Source organism: Canis lupus, chromosome 8 (assembly GCF_048164855.1).
Source record: "Canis lupus baileyi chromosome 8, mCanLup2.hap1, whole genome shotgun sequence".
NCBI classification, from domain to species: domain Eukaryota; kingdom Metazoa; phylum Chordata; class Mammalia; order Carnivora; family Canidae; genus Canis; species Canis lupus.
The window spans coordinates 62,798,183-62,818,545 of NC_132845.1; the positions used below are offsets into that span (position 1 = coordinate 62,798,183).

Consider the following 20,363-nt stretch of genomic DNA (forward strand, 5'->3'; position numbering starts at 1 on the left):
CGTGTGTGTACATGTATGTGCATGGACGTGTACACGCATATACACCCATACACATACGTACACACTTCCATGAATATTTGTGCATGTACACAGGGTCACATATATGTATATACACACCACACATACCCCTACACATACACACAGATGTGTGCACATTTGCATATTATACACATACACAAACATGTATGCACGTGCACACAGCACACGTGTACACGTACATGCATACATGTGCATATACACATACATAAATGCACATGCACACATCCACATACACGCATGCTCATACACATACGTTAATACATATACACATACCCATACTCGCATATACACCCCAAATATGCATAAACACATGCATATACACATGCACTCACACATATATGCCCACATGTACACACATACATACACATGGGCACACATGTACACCCACACTGATATACAAATATATACATAGGCATACTCATACACTCACACACCCTTCATCCTCAGACCAAGGGAAGCCAGAGGCCTGTCACCACACCTGCCAGGGCCGCAGCCCAAAGCACCAGCAGCACCCACCAAGGGGAAATAACACTGGCAAGATAGCCTATGGCCCATCTTCCCCCCACAGCCCTAGCTTCGCGGCTCTTCTGCTCCTGGAGTCACACCCCTGACAGATTATGCCAAAAGCTCTGTCCTTGGTCAAGGAGCACCAGACTCACTTTATAGGACTGGAGCAGATCCAAGAAGAGGTTTAGTTTCTCCACCACATCATTCTCCTCCTGTTTGCCCTAGAAGACAAGAGTGGGTGACCAACACCAAGCACCACGGCACCGACAGACCCAGCCAGGACCACCCATCTGCTGACCTGAGCCAGCTCACCCCCTCCACAGCTACCAGCCAGCTCTGCAGAAGAGCCCTCTTCCCATACGACAGGCCTCAACACAAGGCAGGAAATCAGCAGGACTCAGCAGCTAGACAAAAAGCTATGGCCTCAGATCCCAAGGTCATCTGCCCAGGTGTGCTCACCGTTCAACAGCACTGGGCCTTCCAGTGTTCCAAAGCCAGGGTACAGCTGGGGCTAGGCTGGCTACCTGGGAACCCTCCATACTAACTCTGTGCCCACAGCCACATGTCCTAAAGGGCTCAAGCACAGCTCATATCCCTCAGCCACCAACACTTGCCGAGCACCTTGCTCAGGTGTTTGCTGGACACCTCCTAGGCATTCACCAAGTTACCTCTCTCAGATGTTTGGTAAGCACTTCACCTCTCCCAGGTGCAGTGTGAACTCAAGGAAATAAGCCCCTTTTATAACCTCTAGGGCTCCAGCTGTGGCACAGCATGAAAAGCTCATCTCAGAAATCACATATTGGACTCAGTGTGGACAGTGCAGCCAAAGGCAGATGATGAGAAGACAAGAGGAGGATGAGTCTGACCAGGTTACAAAGCACTGCCCTGGGAGCCAGGGGCTCCTGCCCAGGCTCTGCCACGAACTCAGGGTATCCAGGACTTACATGTGCCAAGCTCAGAGGTTCCAGGCCACTACAATCCCACACCCACAGCCAAAACTCTAACCAATAAGGTCATAGGAAAATAACAAGCATGTTTCACGTCTTTAAAACTCGGAAAGAAAAACATCAGAAGTCCACAGGTGGGGCAGCACGGGTGGCTCAGCGGTTTAGCGCCGCCTTCAGCCCAGGGCGTGATCCTGGAGACCCGGGATCGAGTCCCACATCAGGCTCCCTGCATGGAGCCGGCTCGTCCCTCTGCCTTGTCTCTACCTCTCTCTCTCTCTGCATGTGTGTGTCATAAATAAAATCTTTAAAAAAAATAATAAATAAATAAATACACAGGTGCCCTGCTCCCACCTGACTCGGCAGAGGGACACAGGAGGACAAAGGTTCCCCAGTCTAGTAGCAAGAGGGGCCATCCCTGCTCACATCACTATCTACCAGGTCCCAGTTCTCATCCAATGCCACCCAAGACCCCCAAACCACCATCCTGTCAGTGTGGAAAAAACAGCCCACTCAGTCTCCATTGTCCCACTGAGACACAGTAACCCAGGGCCCCTATGGGTCTGGGAAGAATAAAACCAGGGTATGTGAAAACAGAGGAAAACCGACCCTTGGATGTCTTTACTCTTGCCGCAAGAGTGAATAAAACCCCAGCTGTGCTGGATGAAAGTCCTGATGGTTGTTTGATCCAGTTTCACATTAAAACTATATTAATTTCACTTCGATGTGAAAACCACGAGAAACAGTCAGGAAGTGGCACTTCCTCAGACATCATATTTCAAAGCAGCACCCGTGAGATAGGAGAGAATCTTGGAGCTCTGTGGGGGAGCTTCAAACTCTGAACTTGCACCACATCAGAAGCCTGAACCCTCTCTCCAGCTTCAAAGGCAGAAACACAGCATCCAAATCTCAGTCGGACAACACTGGAGATGACAGAGTTAGGAGTTTCCATCCTGTGTTCTGCGTGACCTACAGGGACTCATGGTACACCCCCACATGTACCCCAACCCTGCTCTCAGGCTACCTCTGTGGGCTCAGGACCTAGGTCCTGGCAACCAGGACAGATTCACTTTTATGTTTTAAAATGAGCTCTGACAGGGACATCTAGGTGGCTTAGTGGTTGAGCATCTGCCTTCGGCTCAGGTCGTGGTCCTGGGGTCCTAGGATCAAGTGCCGCATCGGGCTCCCTGCATGGAGCCTGCTTCTTTCTCTGCCTATGTCTCTCCCTCTCTCTGTGTGTCTCTCATGAATAAACAAAATCTTTAAAAAAAAAAAAAAGAGTTCTGGATGAAAGTCCAATGGGTTACAAGAAAAGCGTCTGAATGATCTCATCCAGTACTTCTCACAGACAGGGAAACGGGCCCAGGGACCGCTGTCACCTGAGCATGGTCCCAGCACACAACACAGGCTGAGCACTGAGCAGGCTCTAGGCTGCCGCACCTCTAATACCACAGTGCCTGTTCTCCGCACAGTGGAGATGTGGGCACCTGGCAGACCTAGGGAGGAACCGGGCCCAACACCACTTCTGAGAAATGCTGACACCCTATGCTCAGTTTCTAACGGGAACACACCAGTACCAGGACCACAGAGGAAGAAAACCCAAGACTTTTCATACCAGCAACAAGATCAAATATCCTTTTTGGCACTTAGAAACATCCTGGGCCTCTGAGGGCCCTATTTCCAGCCCAGAAATCCCCCAGTTCCGTGACTAGAGGATCTGCCACCATCACAGTGTTCTCTAGCCTACTACTAAGGAGCTTTGAGTATCAGACAGCAAGGCCCTTCACAAGTACAGCATTTTAATTTATTTGAAACCATCTACTACCAGCCTACAGACCATTTCCTCAAGAACCAGGCAGCAAACGCTCATCCTCAAAGTCATGTAGCGATTTTATGGCATAAAAAGCACCCAAGTGAGCCTTTCCATCTGCCAGTAAACACTGTACCTTCAAATCAATTGCCAACAACAACACAGCACCTGCATGTGTGGCAGAGGCATCTTCATAGGCTACATGGGTATTTAGGCAGAACAGAGATAGGTGCTCTGGGGGTGCTAGAGCGTCTATACTGCCCTGATAAGTTATCGAGGAGCCAAATACTTGCTGAATAGGATGGCAAAATGGGAACTACCTGATCTACCCAGAATCATCCGGGGAAATCCGAGATTATATTTTCAAGGGCAAATTACTGCTTCCAATCCCAGCAACATCAACCTTCAAAGGACCAGACCCAGTCCATCTTTGTCCTGGGCAACCATCCTCAGAGCATAAAAGGTTCAGGGGAACCATTGGGAACAGAAGAGGACATGCAGTTCCAATCGAGACCGGTGTCCACTCGCTCCAGACTCAAAACCCCAAAGTCTGAGTAAGAAGACATCCTCGCAGCACAGGATATTCTTTGGAACAAGCAGTGAGGAGGCCAAGTTCACTCACCTGCTGGGCAGCCTTGTCGGCAAGCAGTGCAAATTCAACAGACAGGCCTTTCAGTGCCTGTTTAAGGGACCCCCACGTGCTGCTGTTCAGAGCGGCCCAGGACGGGAGTGGGGTTGTGTCAGACCCCAAAGCACTAAGGGGAAAAAAACACACAGAGGAGATAAGACACTCAAGGCCTTGGGAGCTGAGCTAGCCGTCCAGCAGGACACATCATCCTGGGCATCTGTTAGAAAGGCAGGACCTCAGCCCCGTCCCTAGGCCTCCTGAACTGAGTTTTGGTCAACCAGCTCCCCAGGGGGCATGTGCGCACACGTGGGCTTGTGGGGCAGGGTTCTGCAGACTATGGATGAGGGTGAGTCCTGACTGGTGGAGCAGGATGAACAGACTGTGCTGTCCTTTTCCAGGTCAAATCAATACCTTTTCGAGAATTACTGACAGTAGGGAATACACCGTATGACCTATCGGCACACGTTTGTAATGTTTAGGGATCCACACTTCCCTGCCTGAATTCCCTGAGTTTTCTTCTAAATTCCATCACCCATTTCCCCAACCCTCTCCTTTGCCTTCTAACAGTGAAACTGGTCAGAATGGGTGTCACTATGGTAGATCACCTTCTTTGAAGCCTGAAGATCCCTCCCCACCGACTGAGCCCCACAGAACTGGGCGGGGCACCTGCCTCAGCTCCTTCCCAAATACGAGAAGGTCAGCAGCATTGTCAATGGCCCTCGATGCAATCCGCTCGGCCCGATCTCGAAGCTTGTAGAAGCTGTTGTAGATGTTCCGGATGAGCTCCCGGCTGACGGCAAACTGAGTCTGGATGTCAGCCGGGAGGAAGTCCTGGCAGGAAGGACACAAAGGCCGTGGATTACTGGCCCTGAAAGGCCTTTCAGAGAAGATGCCCATCAGGACAGGGAAGGAGCCCACCAACTGAGCAGCTTGTGAGCCCAGACACCAGGCCATGAGGGGGCCTCACTGGGCCTCCCTTCTTATCCGGAAAAGAAACACAAACCAGCATCAGGCATATGCCACAAACACGAAGTTGAGTGACTCCAGGAGAGTGCAATTCTAGTATCCACGGGAAGTGGATCAAATTGGAGGTCCTGCCAGAACACACTCAGATAATAACCATCAAGCTCCAAGGGATGCATGTGAAGTCCTGACCCTCCACATGAGAGCAAGGCCTCTGGTAGGCCTCATTTTCTCCCTAAAAATCATTTGTTACTGGCTTTACTATTAACTACCCGTTAATATTAACTATTTAATATAATATTAGCTAACATTCCTACACAAGGCTTAGAAGACAAGCAGCTTAGGAAATAAAACAAGAGTCCATATTTCTGTACGGAGAAGCAGTCTAAGAAGAGAAAGGAAAAAGCTACCCAGTAGCTACCCTAATTCTTTTTGGAAAAAGAGGAGATTAGCTAAATTTTACCACAAACCAATGCAACAATCCCCCCTGAAGTCCAAGAGGCTAGTGATGGAGCATGAGTCCACCTGAATCACAAGAAGCCTCGGGATGTGGCAGGGTAGCTGGTGGGGTCTGTGGCCAGAGTGCATTCGGTCCTGTCCGGGCTGGCTGCTCAGCACCCTGGGACCTTGACAGATGGCAGCCTCTGTGGGCCTGTCTCCCCATTTGGGAAATGGGCATGATACTCGCTTTGCCTCAGAGCAGCCAAAAGGAGAGTCAATGAGAAAACCGTGCAGCTGGCCTTAGTGGGGGCAGAAGAGCAGGAGCTGGTCAGGTGGTCACTGGCTGGACTGGAGGACAGAGAAGTACCTTGGCCCGAGGAGCCAGCTTACAGTTCATGAATTCATCTCCAACACACTGAGTGGATTCCTTTAACTTGTTCTGCACGTCCTACAAAAGGAAAACAGAAACACCAAGCCTCTAGCAGCCACAGAAAAGTCTGTGAGACCAATGAAGTCAGCAAGAGGCAGAATACAGTTCAAGAGAAACACGTTCCTATATGTGGGCTTACATAAGCATCCCAGAGTATCTCGTCACGGTCTCTTCCCATCAACCTTAAACTTTAGGGTGGTTTTCCACAGACGGGAAAGCCTGACTTAACACCACCAGCACTGCAAAACCTACAGCTCCGGAAAGCAGAGCTCTCTCCAGAAAAACAGTAACTCCATCTACAGAGCAGGGATGACATCCATGCTTCAGACAACCAACCTGTCAGATCCTTCTAGGTCCCACTACATGGGGCACAGAGACGACAGTGGAAGTCTCTTCCTTCCTGCGGACAGACCCATGGGACCCAGGCCCACAGAGCTCTGGGAGGGCCCAGCCCTGCCCTGCCCTGCCCTGCCCTCGGAAAGCAGGCCTCCCTGGCAAAGCCACATCCAAGACCAGGACCCACAAAGAGCCAGGGGAAATACAAGCAGAGCACCTAACCTAACCTGCAGCTCTCTATGGGTCAAGGAATTCTAGAATTTCCAAGATGCCTTGAGAATCATCTGTCCTGATTCTCTCATTTTACCAAAGGAAACAGAGTCAGGGAGGTCCTAGGGACACTCTATCTCTGTGAGGGCAAAGGGTCAGAGGAGCCTCACGCCTCCAAGACAGGGACACTGCCTGGCTCTGTGCCCAGCCTGTGTGGTTCCCATGTCCCACCGCATTCCTCTCTAGCAATAAAGATTCCTGCTCTAAAGGAACCTGTCCATCCAGGGTTCAAAGGCCCACACTCCCAGCTCATGAGCAGACGGTCACAGCAAGCTTCCACTGATAAAATGGACAGTGGTGACAAATACCCCTGGGCTAGCAGTGGGAAAGCCAGTGGCCTTCTCAGGGAGGTCACAAGCCCATCTGTCTCACCTGGCCTCTGCCTTTGCAGCTCCATGTCTGTGTCCTGAATCTTTCTGCACTGGAAGGGAGGGTGGGACTGAGCTCCTCCCAGATCCCTGCTCAGGAGGGGTTCCCTCAGGTAGAAGATGACACATCTTATTCCACCACCAAAGCATACTTACTGGAGCCTCTCCCCCACCCCCACCCCTTTTCCTAGGCAAGAAGGCTGCCCTTGGGACAAGGCAGTGACTTCCAACCCAACTGGGAACAAGGGTTCTGCCTCACTTCCGGATGCTAACTGCACAACAGCTGACAGATACGGCTTGGTTTTGACGGAAACTAACGTCCAGGTGGCAATGGTCTCCCAGGATCTGGATCAATTCTGTGGCTCTGGTAAAAAGACTCAGCTCAGTCTTCCAATGGCACTTAATCAAAGATGCCTTATTTGCTTTCTAGGAAACACTCGTGTGGTGATCTGGGGCCTCCAGCACTTCTGTAACCCTCCCAAGTAGAGCCCTCAGTGAACAATCCTCGGTGTCCACTGCAACAGTGCAGAAAGCCTCCCCTGGACCCACAAAATCCTGCCAAGCCAGAGCCAAGGATGCTTTCTGACATCACAGCCCTGTCATCTGGGCAGAAAGTCAGTCTCACTTGTGCTGTCATGTGTGCAGGAGACTCCATCAGGCCACCCAAGTGAGGAGAGCAAGATAACGGGCACATTTAAGAGACCCTCAGGACCCTCCCATGACAGGGAAGTACTCACAGGGCCACTAAAGGACAGGAACAGCCTGAGAGCCACGTCCTCAGAGAATGGGGGGTGCCGGGCCACCAGGTTAATGAAGCGCCTCAACGCCCTTCGCCGGGACTCAATGAACTCCCGGTCGGCTGCAGAGGAGAGCACAGGGTCAGCAAACAGGCTATGCACCCCAGCCCCCCACAAACATGCTGCAGGGTGGAAATAAGCCAGGAAAAGCCCAGCCCGGCCTCCAGCACACCCGTGTTACCTCCCAGCACTGACTGGCCCAGCCCTCCCAGGCACCCTGGGGACAGCCAAGCCCAGCCTCCAGAGCACCCGGTGCTACCTCTCAGCACTGACCAGCCCAGCCCTCCCGGGCACCCCATGTTACCTCCCAGGACTCTCTTGGGCGGAAGGGCTGGCACCATGCGGTATGGGAACCTGTGCAGCAGCATCTCATGGAAAACCACAAAGTCGTTGTACCGTCTATACACGGAGGATTGGAAGCGCTGCAAAAGAAGGCTCTGTGCTCAGACCGGACACCAGAAACCTCCCCACGCCACCATTTCCCTTCCCTACTCTCCCCTCCACCAAGAAACAGAGCCCATGGGAGCAGTGTAGCTCAGGGCCTCATCCTCCCTCCTACACTCGACTGAGGAAAGACCCTGTCCTTCCCGATAGCACTCACACAACTTCCCAACACTGCATAGCGCTTACATCCTGTCCCGCCCCCGTTACAGGGGCTCTCACAGGAGTCCACACCTACATGGGTGAACCTGTCCCCCCATTACAAGGTAGCGCATGGGAATGATGCCTTCTTCACTTCGTTCCCAGGGGCGCCTTCCCGTACATGGTCACATAGTGCCAGCGCCATGAGCATGACTGCCTCCTGGGAGAGAAGTAACCGTCGAGACAGAATAGACACTGCTCAGGAATGCCAGACAATCAGACGTCGGACTCAAATCCCACTCTATGCCCCATAATGAACAGCCCCACAGGCTCTACGAGAGCCATTCCCCACACGGAGGAACCTAACCTGGCTCTCCTGTATGAGTTCACACGATACATGTGCACGAGCAACGAAATTAAATATGCTGTACTGCTTGTAAAGAACACTGCTTGGTGAAAGAAGCCAGTCTGATCCCAAGAACCGGGTGCCCTGGGAAAGGCAGAGCTGTGGACACAGGAGAAGAGGGGTGGCTGCCAGGGGCTCGGGGCAGAGGAATGAACTGGTGGGGACACAGGAGACTTTCAGGGCAGGGAACACTCTGTGTGACACTGTAGCGGTGGATGCTGGTCATCACACATTTGTCCAGGCCCACAGAACATGTGCCCACCCAGAGAGACCCTCGCACGAACCATGGACTCTGAGTGATGACGATGTGTCTGCTTGGGGTCATCAACTGTGACAAATGGGACAGTGGTCACGGGCAGCCCATTGGGAGGAGCACGGGTTTATGGGAAATCTTGGCTCTCTCCCTCAATCCTGCTGTGAACCTAAAACTTCCCCCAAAATATTACATCTATAAAATAAATATGTTATACAAAGAAAACCATGAAGCCAGGCATGTCCCTATGCTGTGGAACCTCTGGTGAGCGGGGTCCAGGACAGAACGAGTGGCCCAGGCTGCGGCCCAGGCTTAAGCACCAGCAGGCAGAGCCCTTCACACCTTGGGCAGAGCGGCCTCCCTGAAAAATGTCCATTATGGGACAAAAAACACCATGAAACAAAAATTCTGTGATTCCTGATTCCCACAGCACAACCACACAGCCACTTGGTTTGGAAAACGTGCTTCCTCCCCGGGGTGACAGAGTCTTCCCACCAAAGCCACCACAGAAGCACACTTTCACTGCAGCAGGGCCCCACACCACCTGTCCTTGCATCCCCCACTAACACAGGATTCCACTAGCCCAAGGATGCCATCAGCTCACCAATGACTTAATTATCAGTTTCTGAATAAAAATTCCCCCCAGCATCTATTCTAACAGAACCAAGAGAGAGAAAGAAAATGGAGGAAGGGACAGAAGATAACCACTGCTAATGCCACCCCGTCTCCACACAGACACACAGCCTGGTGCCCAGCACCTCCTTAGCTCGGGTGTGGGGGCCCCTAACAATGCAGGCAGCAACCTTAGCAGAGATGAAATGGACACACACCAATCCTGCCCTCTAAACTTGACCCAAAGCCCATACTGTACCCTCAGGGATTTCCCACAACTGCAAAACTACTGCCAGCCTGGCCTTTGCCGTGGTATGTGCCCCACAGACCGAACAAGCTCTTCTGAGCAGCATCCCAGACACAGGGATAGGGAGGGCAGGCTGAGCTAGCTGGGAGTGTGGCTGAGCCAGAGCAAGACATGGGGACACGCAGGCTGTGGAAACATCTGTTGGGCGGCTTGGCTCTCAGCGTCTAGTTTTGGGTCTTACCTTTAGGGCCAGCCCACAGACTCTCTCTGTGGCCCTTTGCTGACACACACCACTCCCGCCGCCCCAACATGTCCCTGTCCCACCCCCACCCTGCCTCCTCTCTCCAACACGCACACACCATTTGCTTCTTACCTGGCTGGAAACCTCATATTCCACATGCTTCAGGAAGAGGCCCTTCTTCTCAGGAATGAGCTCCACCTGCACGGTGTCCCTGGCCAGCAGCTCCTGCAGGGTATATGACAACAGCAGCGGGTTCCCCTGAGGCATCTGCATTCGATTGGGGTATGGGTCCCTCCGCTCGCTGATCTGGGGCGTTGGCAAGCCTAAAGAAGAGAAGGCGAATGGCCAATAAAAACAGCTACTCAGAAAGTGGAGACTGCCGCCAGCCAGCCCTCCCTCCACGGGGTGCTCACTCAGCAGTCAGACTGTGGCCACGTCACCCCCCCACCCCAATCCATTCATGCGGCGGAGCTGGTGCTCAGGGGCACTTTCTGCTAACTAATCACCATGCTGTGAGGTGTCCACCCACCTGTGAATCAGCAAAGACACCCACAGATCCAAAACCAGTCAATTTGGGGCAGAAAAAAGTGATTTACAAGTTTCATGTAAAAGACCCTCCTTTCCTCTAGAGTCAAAAAGGAGGTTAAAACTAAAGAGTCATATAATTTCTCTGCCCACTGTTTCTACAGTGAACACACATGACTTCGTGTGCCAAAACAATCATTCCAGTTCCATGTAGGTAAAAAACCCACTTGCTGGGATGTCTGGGTGGCTCAGCAATTGAGCATCTGCCTTCGGCTCAGGGCATGATCCCAGGGTCCTGGGATTGAGTCCCACATCCGGCTCCTTGCAGGGAGCCTGCTTCTCCTTCCACCTAGGTCTCTGCCTCTCTCTGTGTGTGTCATAAATAAATAGATAGATAGATAGATAGATAGATAAATTGCTTAGAGCTAGGATTCCCAACCACACAAGTCAGAGAATGACACCCTCAAACCTCAGCTTCCCCTGAGACAAGGAGTTACCCATGCCTCACTCAGAGCAGCAGGAGACAGAGCAGAGAGATCATAGGCTAACAAACACGGAAGCCACGTTAAAAAGTCAGTTTGGTTCTTACTACAGAGAGTTCTAAAGAAATAGGTTCTTTTTGGTTAGAAAACACAGTAAAGGGGCAGCCCCGATGGCACAGTGGTTTAGCGCTGCCTGCAGCCCAGGTGTGATCCTGGGGACCTGGGATCAAGTCCCACATCAGGCTCCTTGCGTGGAGCCTGCTTCTCCCTCTGCCTGTGTCTCTGCCTCTCTCTCTCTCTCTCTCTCTCTGTGTCTCTCTCATGAATAAATAAATAAAATCTTTAAAAAAAACACACACACAGTAAAGTTAAGGTATCCACAGAGGGGTGGGGGGTCTCACACTAATCAACACTGCTATAAATAACCACAACAAAATGTAGACTTCTCTTTTTTCCAAAATTTCTATGTCATTTTTCATGATTTACCTCTTAAAACAACACTTCAGAGTTAAGATTCTGGTTTACATTCTGAACAGAATTCATAACTAGATTGTTTTCATCTGTGAAATTACTCAGCATTTCAGAATTTTAAATGCAGTTGCCTTTAATTGACCTTAAAGCTTAAGAAACAAAATAAACTAAGGCTTTAATACTTACTTGGGAACTCCAAGGGCCTCATAAAAACTCCACACAAAAACTAAGTATTATGTGCTCTAAAGCTGTAAGCTCCCAAGTAAAAGGGCACGTATCCCAGGGTCAATGCAATCCAGGTAGGCACAGGAAAAAAAGAGAAGCAATTCTAGCTGTATTTTCATCTCTCCTTTCAAAACTTATATTCCTGTGATATCTTTATAATATACATAATGTAGTAGTATAGTGCATGCATGTAACCTTCAAAATGTGTATGTGTATAGATGTATGTGAATACATGTGCATGAGTGTGTACATGACTATGATGTACATGTGTATATGTATATGTATATGTGTGCAAGTGTATATATACAAGAGTATGTAAATGTGTACATAAGGGGTGTGCACACGTGTGTAAATGTATGCACATGTGTGTCTGTGTATATATGTGTATGTGGTTATATAGGGTGTGTGTGTGTATATATATATATCACGGTATGTGCAAGTGTCTATATACAAGTGTGTGTGTGAGCATATATGTAGGTAGGTGTGTACACAAGCGTGTATATAAGAGGTGTACATGTGTAAGTATATTGGAAGTGTGTGAGTATGCAAATGTGTGTATGAGTGTATATGTACATGGGTGTGTACATATGCATGTACATGAGTATGTGTGTATATGTGTATATAGGAGTGTGTTTAAGTGTATGTGCAAGTGTGTCTGTGTATGTAAACATGTGAGTACTGTGTATGAGTATATAGGTCATGGGTGTGTACACATATGAGTGTGTATACCCATGGGTACATGAGGGGTGAGTATTAAAGAGCCCCTAATATCTTAATGGCCAAAATGTGGAGACAACAGCTCCAGAAGGTTCTCCCATCCTAAGAACTCAGTCCCTTCCCATTTAAAAATATTTTGATGGCCTAAACTGTGTTTACTCAGTCTCTTCAGGGAGCACATGGACTCTCAGTCAATGAGCCAACAAGTGTTTCTTAAGTACCCACTCAAGTACAGTAATGAACAACGCGGGGTCACTGCACTCATTAATAGGCATTCAGCACGCAGCTACAGACTGTCCCCACAGCTAGGCACAATCCAAGAGGATCCAAACTCCATGGCAAATGGGAATCCCACCGTTACGTATCTTAACAGCACCCTGATAATGAGAGAGGGGGCCAGACACAGCACACAAACACAAACTCTGCGGGTGGGGACACACCCAGCTCTATTCTCGGATGCATCCCAGCTGCTGGGGTGCCTGGCATGTAGAAGGGCCTTAAAGAAAGCTTGCCAAATGACTATTTGCTGATATTTATTCCATTTTCAGGAGTGAAAAGTAGCATGTCTGAGAAAACAAAGTCTTATGTAACTAGAGCACAGAATATATGGAAAACAGCAAATAATGAAGCCAAAAAAGTAATGGGGAAAGAACATTTTTTATCAAAGAAAAGATCTGCAAATACATATATCTGAAAAGGGACGTGTACCTAGAATAAAGAACTCCTACAACACATTAAAAATAACAGAGACAGACAAAAAAACCCAATTTAAAAATGGGCAAAGGATTTGCATAGACATTCCTCCAAAGATATATCAGTGGCCAGTAGCACATAAAAAGATGCTCAACATCACTGAACGTCATGGAAATGCAAATCACAGCCATAACAAGATACCACCCACTACAATAGCTCTAATTAAAAAAAAAAAAAAAAAAAAAAAAAAAAAAAAAAAAAAAAACACACGAACATTAGCCAGGATGTGGAAAAGCCCAGCACTTCCTCAGAATGTCAGTGGCAGAGCCACAATGTGACCCCACAGTTCCACTCCTAGAAATATATCTGAGATATGAACATGTATGTTCAGAGTCCTATAGACAAATGTCCACAGCAGCGTTATTCATAGGAGCCAAAGAGCAGAAAAATCCAAGCATCCATCAACTATCAAAGAGTAAATAAAAGTGGCTTATCTTGGGGCACCTGGGTGGCTCAGTGGCTAAGCATCTGCCTTCAGCTCAGGGTGTGATCCCAGATCCCAGGGTCCTGCGATCGAGTCCCCCATCAAGCTTTCCGCAGGGAGCCTGCTTCTCCCTCTGCCTGTGTCTCTGCCCCTCTCTGTCTCTCATGAATAAATCAATAAAAGCTTTTTTTTAATGGCTTATCTGTAAAAATGGGCTACTATTCTTCCATAAAAAGGAATGAAGGACAGATTCATGCTACAAGATGGTAAGTCAAAGAAGCCAGACACAAGGACCACGTTAGGGATGAGTCTGTGCACAAGAAATCCCCAGAAGAGGCAAATATACAGAAACAAAGCAGACTGGTCCCTGATGAGGGCTGAAGCAGGAGGAGCCAACGACAAGAGAACTGGGGTGAGGATTGGAAGAGAAAGGGTTTCTCAGGAGGGTGATCATAGCAAGGGGTGCACCACCCTGTGAACACACCAGCATTACTGTGTTGTACACCTGATGTGACTGAAGCTTATAGTACACAAATGAGAACTATGAACACCTTACATATAAAAGGTGGGGGACACCAGTAAATGGCAAGAATAAGAACCTCCAAAAACCCTTTCTTCGACAGGAGCAAAAATGGTCAGAACCCACTTTTTCAGAACAGGAAATTGAAGGTGTATGACAAGCCAGCGTACTTTTATTGATGCAAAAACTGTTAAAACAAGGCCATCCTAAAAAAAAAAAAAAACAAAACAAAACAAAAAAAAGGCCATCCTGGGTAGGCCCTTGATCCAGTACAACTGGAGTCCTCCTAAGGAGCAGGAGGACCACACCAAGACCCAGAGACATATGGCACACAGGGTGGGCACATGTCAGTGGAGTCAGAGATGGAAGCCACACATCTGCAAGTCAAGGAACCCGGAGGGTGACCTGTCACAGCCAGATGCTGGAAAGGGCAGGAAGGACCCTCCCCTACAGGGTTTGGAGGGAGTGTGGCTCTGCCCACATCTGGATTTCAGACTTCTGACCTCCAGGGCTGTGAGACATTCCTGCTGTTTCAAGCCATCCAATTTGTCTAACAAATTACAAATTACAGCAGCCACAGGACACACAAGAAACTTGACAAAATTCAGAGAGATCGTTAAAGTCAATGATAAGCAGCAACACCTTGGGAGGGAGGAAAATCTGATTTCTAGAGTTGCCACTTTGGTTTATATCATTTAAAATATCCAGTTTACAACTAAAGTTTATAAGACATGCAAAGAAACAAGAAAGTTGGCCAAACATGGAAAAACCACCACCAGAAACTGTCCTCAAGGAAGGCCAGGCATTGAACTCATTTGACAAAGACCTTACATCAGCTATCTGAAATAGGTTCCAAGGGCATCTGGGTGGCTCAGGCAATTAAGCGTTTGCCTTCAAATCAGGTCAAGATCGCAGGGTCCTGGGATAGAGCCCCACGTCGGGCTCCCTGCTCAGCGAGGAGCATGCCTCTCCCTCTCCCTCTGTCCCTCCATCTCCACTCACGCTTTCTCAGTCTCAAATAAATCAAATCTTTAAAAAGATTTTTTTAATTAAAAAATGAAATGAAGGGATCCCTGGGTGGCGCAGCGGTTTAGCGCCTGCCTTTGGCCCAGGGCGCGATCCTGGAGATCCGGGATCGAGTCCCACGTCGGGCTCCCGGTGCATGGAGCCTGCTTCTCCCTCTGCCTGTGTCTCTGCCTCTCTCTCTCTCACTGTGTGCCTATCATAAATAAATAAAAATTTAAAAAAAATAAAAAGTAAAAATAAAATAAAAAATGAAATAGGTTTCAAGAACTACCAGGAACCATCTCTAAGAGCCAAGGGAAAGTAGAGAACAGTGTTTCAGCAATAGAATATATTGGTAAACAGAAGTTGTACAAGAAAAATGGATAAAAATTCTGGAGTTGAGAAGCTCAATGAATGAAATGAAAAATTCATTACAGGGGCTCAACTGCAGATCTGAGTGGGCAGAGAGAAGAATCAGCAAACTTGAAGATAGGTCAACAGAGATTGGTCTGGAGGACAGAAAGAAGAGAGAATGAGAAGATGGACAGCCCCCCCACCCCCCACCCTTGGGACACCATCAAGCATACCAACATCATCAGCATGAAAGGTCCAAAAGGAGAAAGGCTCAGAACAAATACTTGAATAACCTGCTAAAATTTTCCCAAATTTGATTTTTAAAATCCCAGAACCAAAAAGGCACCTGGGTGGCTCAGTCAGTTAAATTTCTGACTCTTGGTTTCCACTCAGGGATAAGATCTATCTCCACCTCAGGCTCCACATTCAGCTCGGAGTCTGCTTAGGATTCTTTCCCTCTCCCTACCCCTCTGTCCCTCCCCCAGCTCCCTAGGCACATGTGCATGTGCATACTCTCTCTCAAATAAAATTTTAAAAAAAATCCTAAGAACCCAAAGAACTCCAACTAAGATAAACTGAGGAAGATTCACATCTAGACAGATCATAATTGCACTGTTCAAACCATCCAGAGAAAAGAGAAACTTTTGAAAGCACCAGATCAGCAACTGGGTAAGATGAACAGCTGACCTCTCAGAAGCCAGCCACAGAGGCCACAAGGCAGTGGGATGGTGCACTCACAATGGCAGGAGACAAAACGGTCAACCATATTCTATATCCAGAAAAAACATCCTTACTAATAAACAAAGGAAAAATTAAGACAGCCCCCAAAAAACAGAAACAGTGAATTCACTGTGGCACTAGCAGTCCTTCCTTAGGGGAAACAAATAGGCGGCATGAAGAAAGAACAAGCACCAGAACTACACTGGTAGATATAAAGGGCAAGATAAACTTACTCCTTACTTGTAACTTTTTTTTTGGTTGACTTAAAAGACAACCATATTAGGCAATCACCAATCTGTCTTGATGGCATACAATTTACAGGGATATGGACGGAAGGGAGCTGTGAAGTAGCAAAGTTCCTACACACTACTAAAACTCAACTGCTACCATTGGTACCAAGATGGATTGGTACACAGTAAGATGTGAATTTTAACTCCCAGGGCAATCCCTGAGAAAATAACAGAACTCATACAGTGACCAAAACAAGGGAATTTAAATGGTACGCTAGAAAATACCGATTGGATGTAAAACAAGGCAATGTTGGAAGAAAAGATGAAAGATAAAAGTAATGAAAGAAAGATAATTCAGGGAACACCAAGAAATCTCTATTAAGATGAAGTTTTCTCTATTAAGCACATACTAGTTTTGTTCTTTTCCTGACAGTTAAAGTAAGATAATATCCCAAGACAGAATGTAACTCAGTAATGATTACCAAACAGTCACATGCTGCCAAAGAATCTGAACTCTGACCACAGGAGAATCTAAAAGTCAGAACCAAAAAAAAAAAAAAATTAAAGTCAGAATCCAAAAGGCACATTGTATTTTTTTAAAGATTTTATTTATTTACTCATAAGAGACACAGAAAGAGAGAGAGGCAGACACACAGGCAGAGGGAGAAGCAGGCTCCATGCAGGGAGCCCGACGTGGGACTTGATCCCAGGTCTCCAGGATCATGCCCTGGGCCGAAGGCAGGCGCTAAACTGCTGAGCCACCCAGGTGTCCCCAAAAGGCACATTTTAAATCAAAGACACAGCACACACTCTTGATGGATCTCCACCACCCTCAGAATAGCCCCTCTGTAGAAATTTCAATCTTAAGAAAACTACAATCCCAAGTATCACTTTCCTGAACTAGGACATCCATGGTTTTTCAAAAAATGTTTAAGAAGGAAGACAGATCATTTCAGATCAGCTACCCTGTCATGTAATGGCCCACTAGCCATGGAAAGAACGGGAACACACAGAGGAAGACTCTGGTTTTCTGTGGGAATAAATATCAAGTTCACGGACAGGACCCCAATGCACTCATGAAATGGAAGATGCACTGCACACCCACTCAGCCCCAACAGGTAACACAGAGAGGCAGCTAAGCCCCCATACTGAAGGGCTACAAAGGATAGGCTCTGACACAGGTGTGTGCAGACATCTGGGCTCATATCCTCATCATGTGGCCCAGCAGCAACTGACCACCTCCAGGCTTAGCATTTATCCTCAGTAAAACAGGGGTAAGGATGCATGCCCCAGGAACCAGCCCTCATCATCTGCACCTCGATAAGGGCAACAACCCCTCAGAGGCCTCTCTAGTGGTATTCCCTCCCTGCCCCAACCCTTGTGGCACAAAACCGCTCAATCACAGTGTTTGGACTCAACCCAGAACCTGCAGCTCAAAGCTTGGCCTTGAAATGCCACCCACTGCCCTAGAGATGCTGGGAAGGAAGCCGCTCTCAGACCCACAGGCACAGAACCTCATGCTAATTCCACTTTGCTCACATGGCCCTTGTGAGGCCAGTGCTGAAAATAGCTACTAGAAATCATTCAGTAATCTCCCCACCTCCCCTCCAGATTACAGTATTTGAACTCAAAAAGCCTTTGTACATCCATGGACTAAAATGTAGAACCAACTGCCCATAACAAGGTGTTTGGGGCCATGAGCCCCAGGCCAGCCTGCAGACCAAGGCCTCACATGGGGCAGGGCAGAGGCTCAGGACCTGCCCCTCTGGACACCGCACCACTCAAGAGACGTGCCTGCTCCAGGGTGACTATGAGACAGACAGCCTGGCGGGTGTCAGAGAAACAGGCACACTGAAGGGAACTGCATCTCTCAAGCCAGCCACCAATGCCCCGTGCCACCCCCAGCGCATGCCTCTGCCTCCCTGCAGCCCACACAGGCTAACTGTCCGTGAGCACTCTTCAGTATCTGTTCAGGTGTGAAATTTGGTGGCTCGCCAAGCCAGCTAGACACAGATGAAAAGCAACAAAACGTCACACAAAGATGGCTATCCTTCCCAACCTGTTTCCATCAGAGCCTGCAGAATGCAGTCCTGCTATGGGCAAGCACCTGGAGACATCTAGCCCCCGTGTTCTGACAGCAGCTATCAGCCCCACTCACCACAGCCCGAAGCCTTAGGAAACCAACAGGATGTGCCTGGTGAGCCATGCTGTCACACATGTCCCTGCTTTACCTAAGCAAGCCTTCACAAACGCTGACCGATGCAGAGGTCACGGGCTGGGAAGCTGCACAGTGGGCACAGGCCAGTCACTTACGGAGGCCACACCCAGCCTGCCTGGCCACCGCCCCCATGGCACGCTCCCTGACCCCTGAGGAGGGGCTGCACTGAGCACCGGAAAGTGTTCTTCAGCCTGCTCCGCCCAGACCTTCCCTGGCTTCTCACTGCTTGGAACAGCCCTTCCCGGTATAAAGGGTTTCTCAAACCACAATAGGTCATTTGTCCTCCAAAGGCAGCGAGGGAGGAGGGTTCCCACTGTCCAAGGTTCAGCAGGCCGGTGGATCAGAACAGGTCTTCTGATGGATTCCAGGTTCACTGTCATCCCCCTCCACTGCCATCCTCAGCTGTCCATTTGCCAGAGTGTGGGATGACAAGGGCCAGCGAGAAACAGCACAGTCTTGGGGTTAAAGCCTCCCAAATGAGCATGAATCACAATCGCCTGGTGGGCTCAACCAAATGCTGTCGGGTAACATAAGGGCTGGCAAGGATGTAGAGGGACTACAACCCCTGTGTGTGGCGGGTGGCAATGTAAAATGCCACGTGGGTAGCTCCTTACAATATAAACAGAATCACCACATGAGCCAGCAATCCCACTGCTAGGTCTATCCCCAGAAGAACTGGAAGCAGGGACTTAAGACACTTGCTCACCCACGTTCATGGCAGCATTATTCACAAAGCCCAAAGGTGGAAGTACCCAACATGTCCACAGACAGATGAACATAATGTGGTCCATCCACACCACAGAACATGATCTAGCCTGAAAGGAAGGAATCCTGGCACCTGCTCCAACATGGATGAACCCTGAGGAGACGTTGTGCTCAAGGAAAGAAGCCAGAGAGAAGAGGACGGACACTGTGTGATCCCACTTCTAGGAGGTCCCTGGACTCGTCAAATTCACAGACACAGAGAGTGGACAGTGGTGCCAGGGGCTGGGGGTCGGTTTTTAATGGGGACAGCATGTGGAGACAGTGACGTTTGCACAATGATGTGAATGTTAACACCACAGAACTACACACCTGAAGATGGTTAAAATCGTATGTCATGCAAAACATGAGAGACTCCTAACTCTGGGAAACGAACAAGGGGTAGTGGAAAGGGAGGTGGGCGGTGGGTTGGGGTGACTGGGTGATGGGCACTGAGGGGGGCACTTGGCAGGATGAGCACTGGGTGTTATGCTATATGTTGACAAATTGAACTCCAATAAAAAAAAATCGTATGCCATGTATGTTTCACAGTTGGAAACCCACACAGATTACTAGGCTCCATCCCAGAGTCTAGGGTGGATCTAAAGAATCTGAGTTTCTCTAACAAGCTCCCAGGTGAAGCTGCTGCTGGTCCAGGAGTCACAGCGAGAACCACTATTACAGGATGAGCAGAGGAAGGACCCACGGCCCAAATCTGACAAAAACCAGGTAGGTGTTCATAAATGCTGCCATCACGCTTCACTTACTTGGCAGAGAGGGCAGTGACCAATGGCATTCCAGATGACAACTTTTCCACCTAAATAACAGGAAATAAAACAAGCAGGGGTTCCCGATTTTCAATAGGAACATTCCTGGTCAGGCTCATGAAAGAGGTTTCTACCCATGATCAAGAACTGTTCTAGGCTCCTCGGTTATTCTGAAATTCAGCTGTTCTCAGGAAACAGAAGTGACAAAGTCCTGGTCCTTACAGTGACCATGGCCTTAGAACTGAGAATTCAGCAGGCGGGCAGCCAGGAAGCACTGTGAACAACCCCAGGGTGGGTGGCGGACCACTCACTTGGGAGTTCAGATACACAGAAACTG

At 48.9% G+C, this 20,363-nt stretch overlaps 1 protein-coding gene across 17 annotated transcripts in view; it reads right to left on the reverse strand.

The window, feature by feature from the left end:
• The window catches only part of SNX8 (sorting nexin 8), a 41,998-nt gene that overhangs the window by 6,175 nt on the left and 15,460 nt on the right, over positions 1–20,363 (reverse strand). For 6 of the 17 annotated variants that reach the window (XM_072836748.1, XM_072836743.1, XM_072836747.1 and 3 more), the window contains 9 exons: positions 10,007–10,197; positions 8,992–9,135; positions 8,483–8,620; positions 7,838–7,955; positions 7,474–7,595; positions 5,700–5,780; positions 4,599–4,759; positions 3,923–4,055; positions 699–767 (listed from right to left, as the gene is read on the reverse strand). In XM_072836748.1, the coding sequence (XP_072692849.1) occupies positions 699–767; positions 3,923–4,055; positions 4,599–4,759; positions 5,700–5,780; positions 7,474–7,595; positions 7,838–7,955; positions 8,483–8,620; positions 8,992–9,135; positions 10,007–10,197 (1,157 nt within the window). The remainder of the gene's footprint in view (positions 1–698; positions 768–3,922; positions 4,056–4,598; positions 4,760–5,699; positions 5,781–7,473; positions 7,596–7,837; positions 7,956–8,482; positions 8,621–8,991; positions 9,136–10,006; positions 10,198–20,363) is intronic. The other 11 variants (XM_072836753.1, XM_072836749.1, XM_072836741.1 and 8 more) reach the window with 7 other exon arrangements.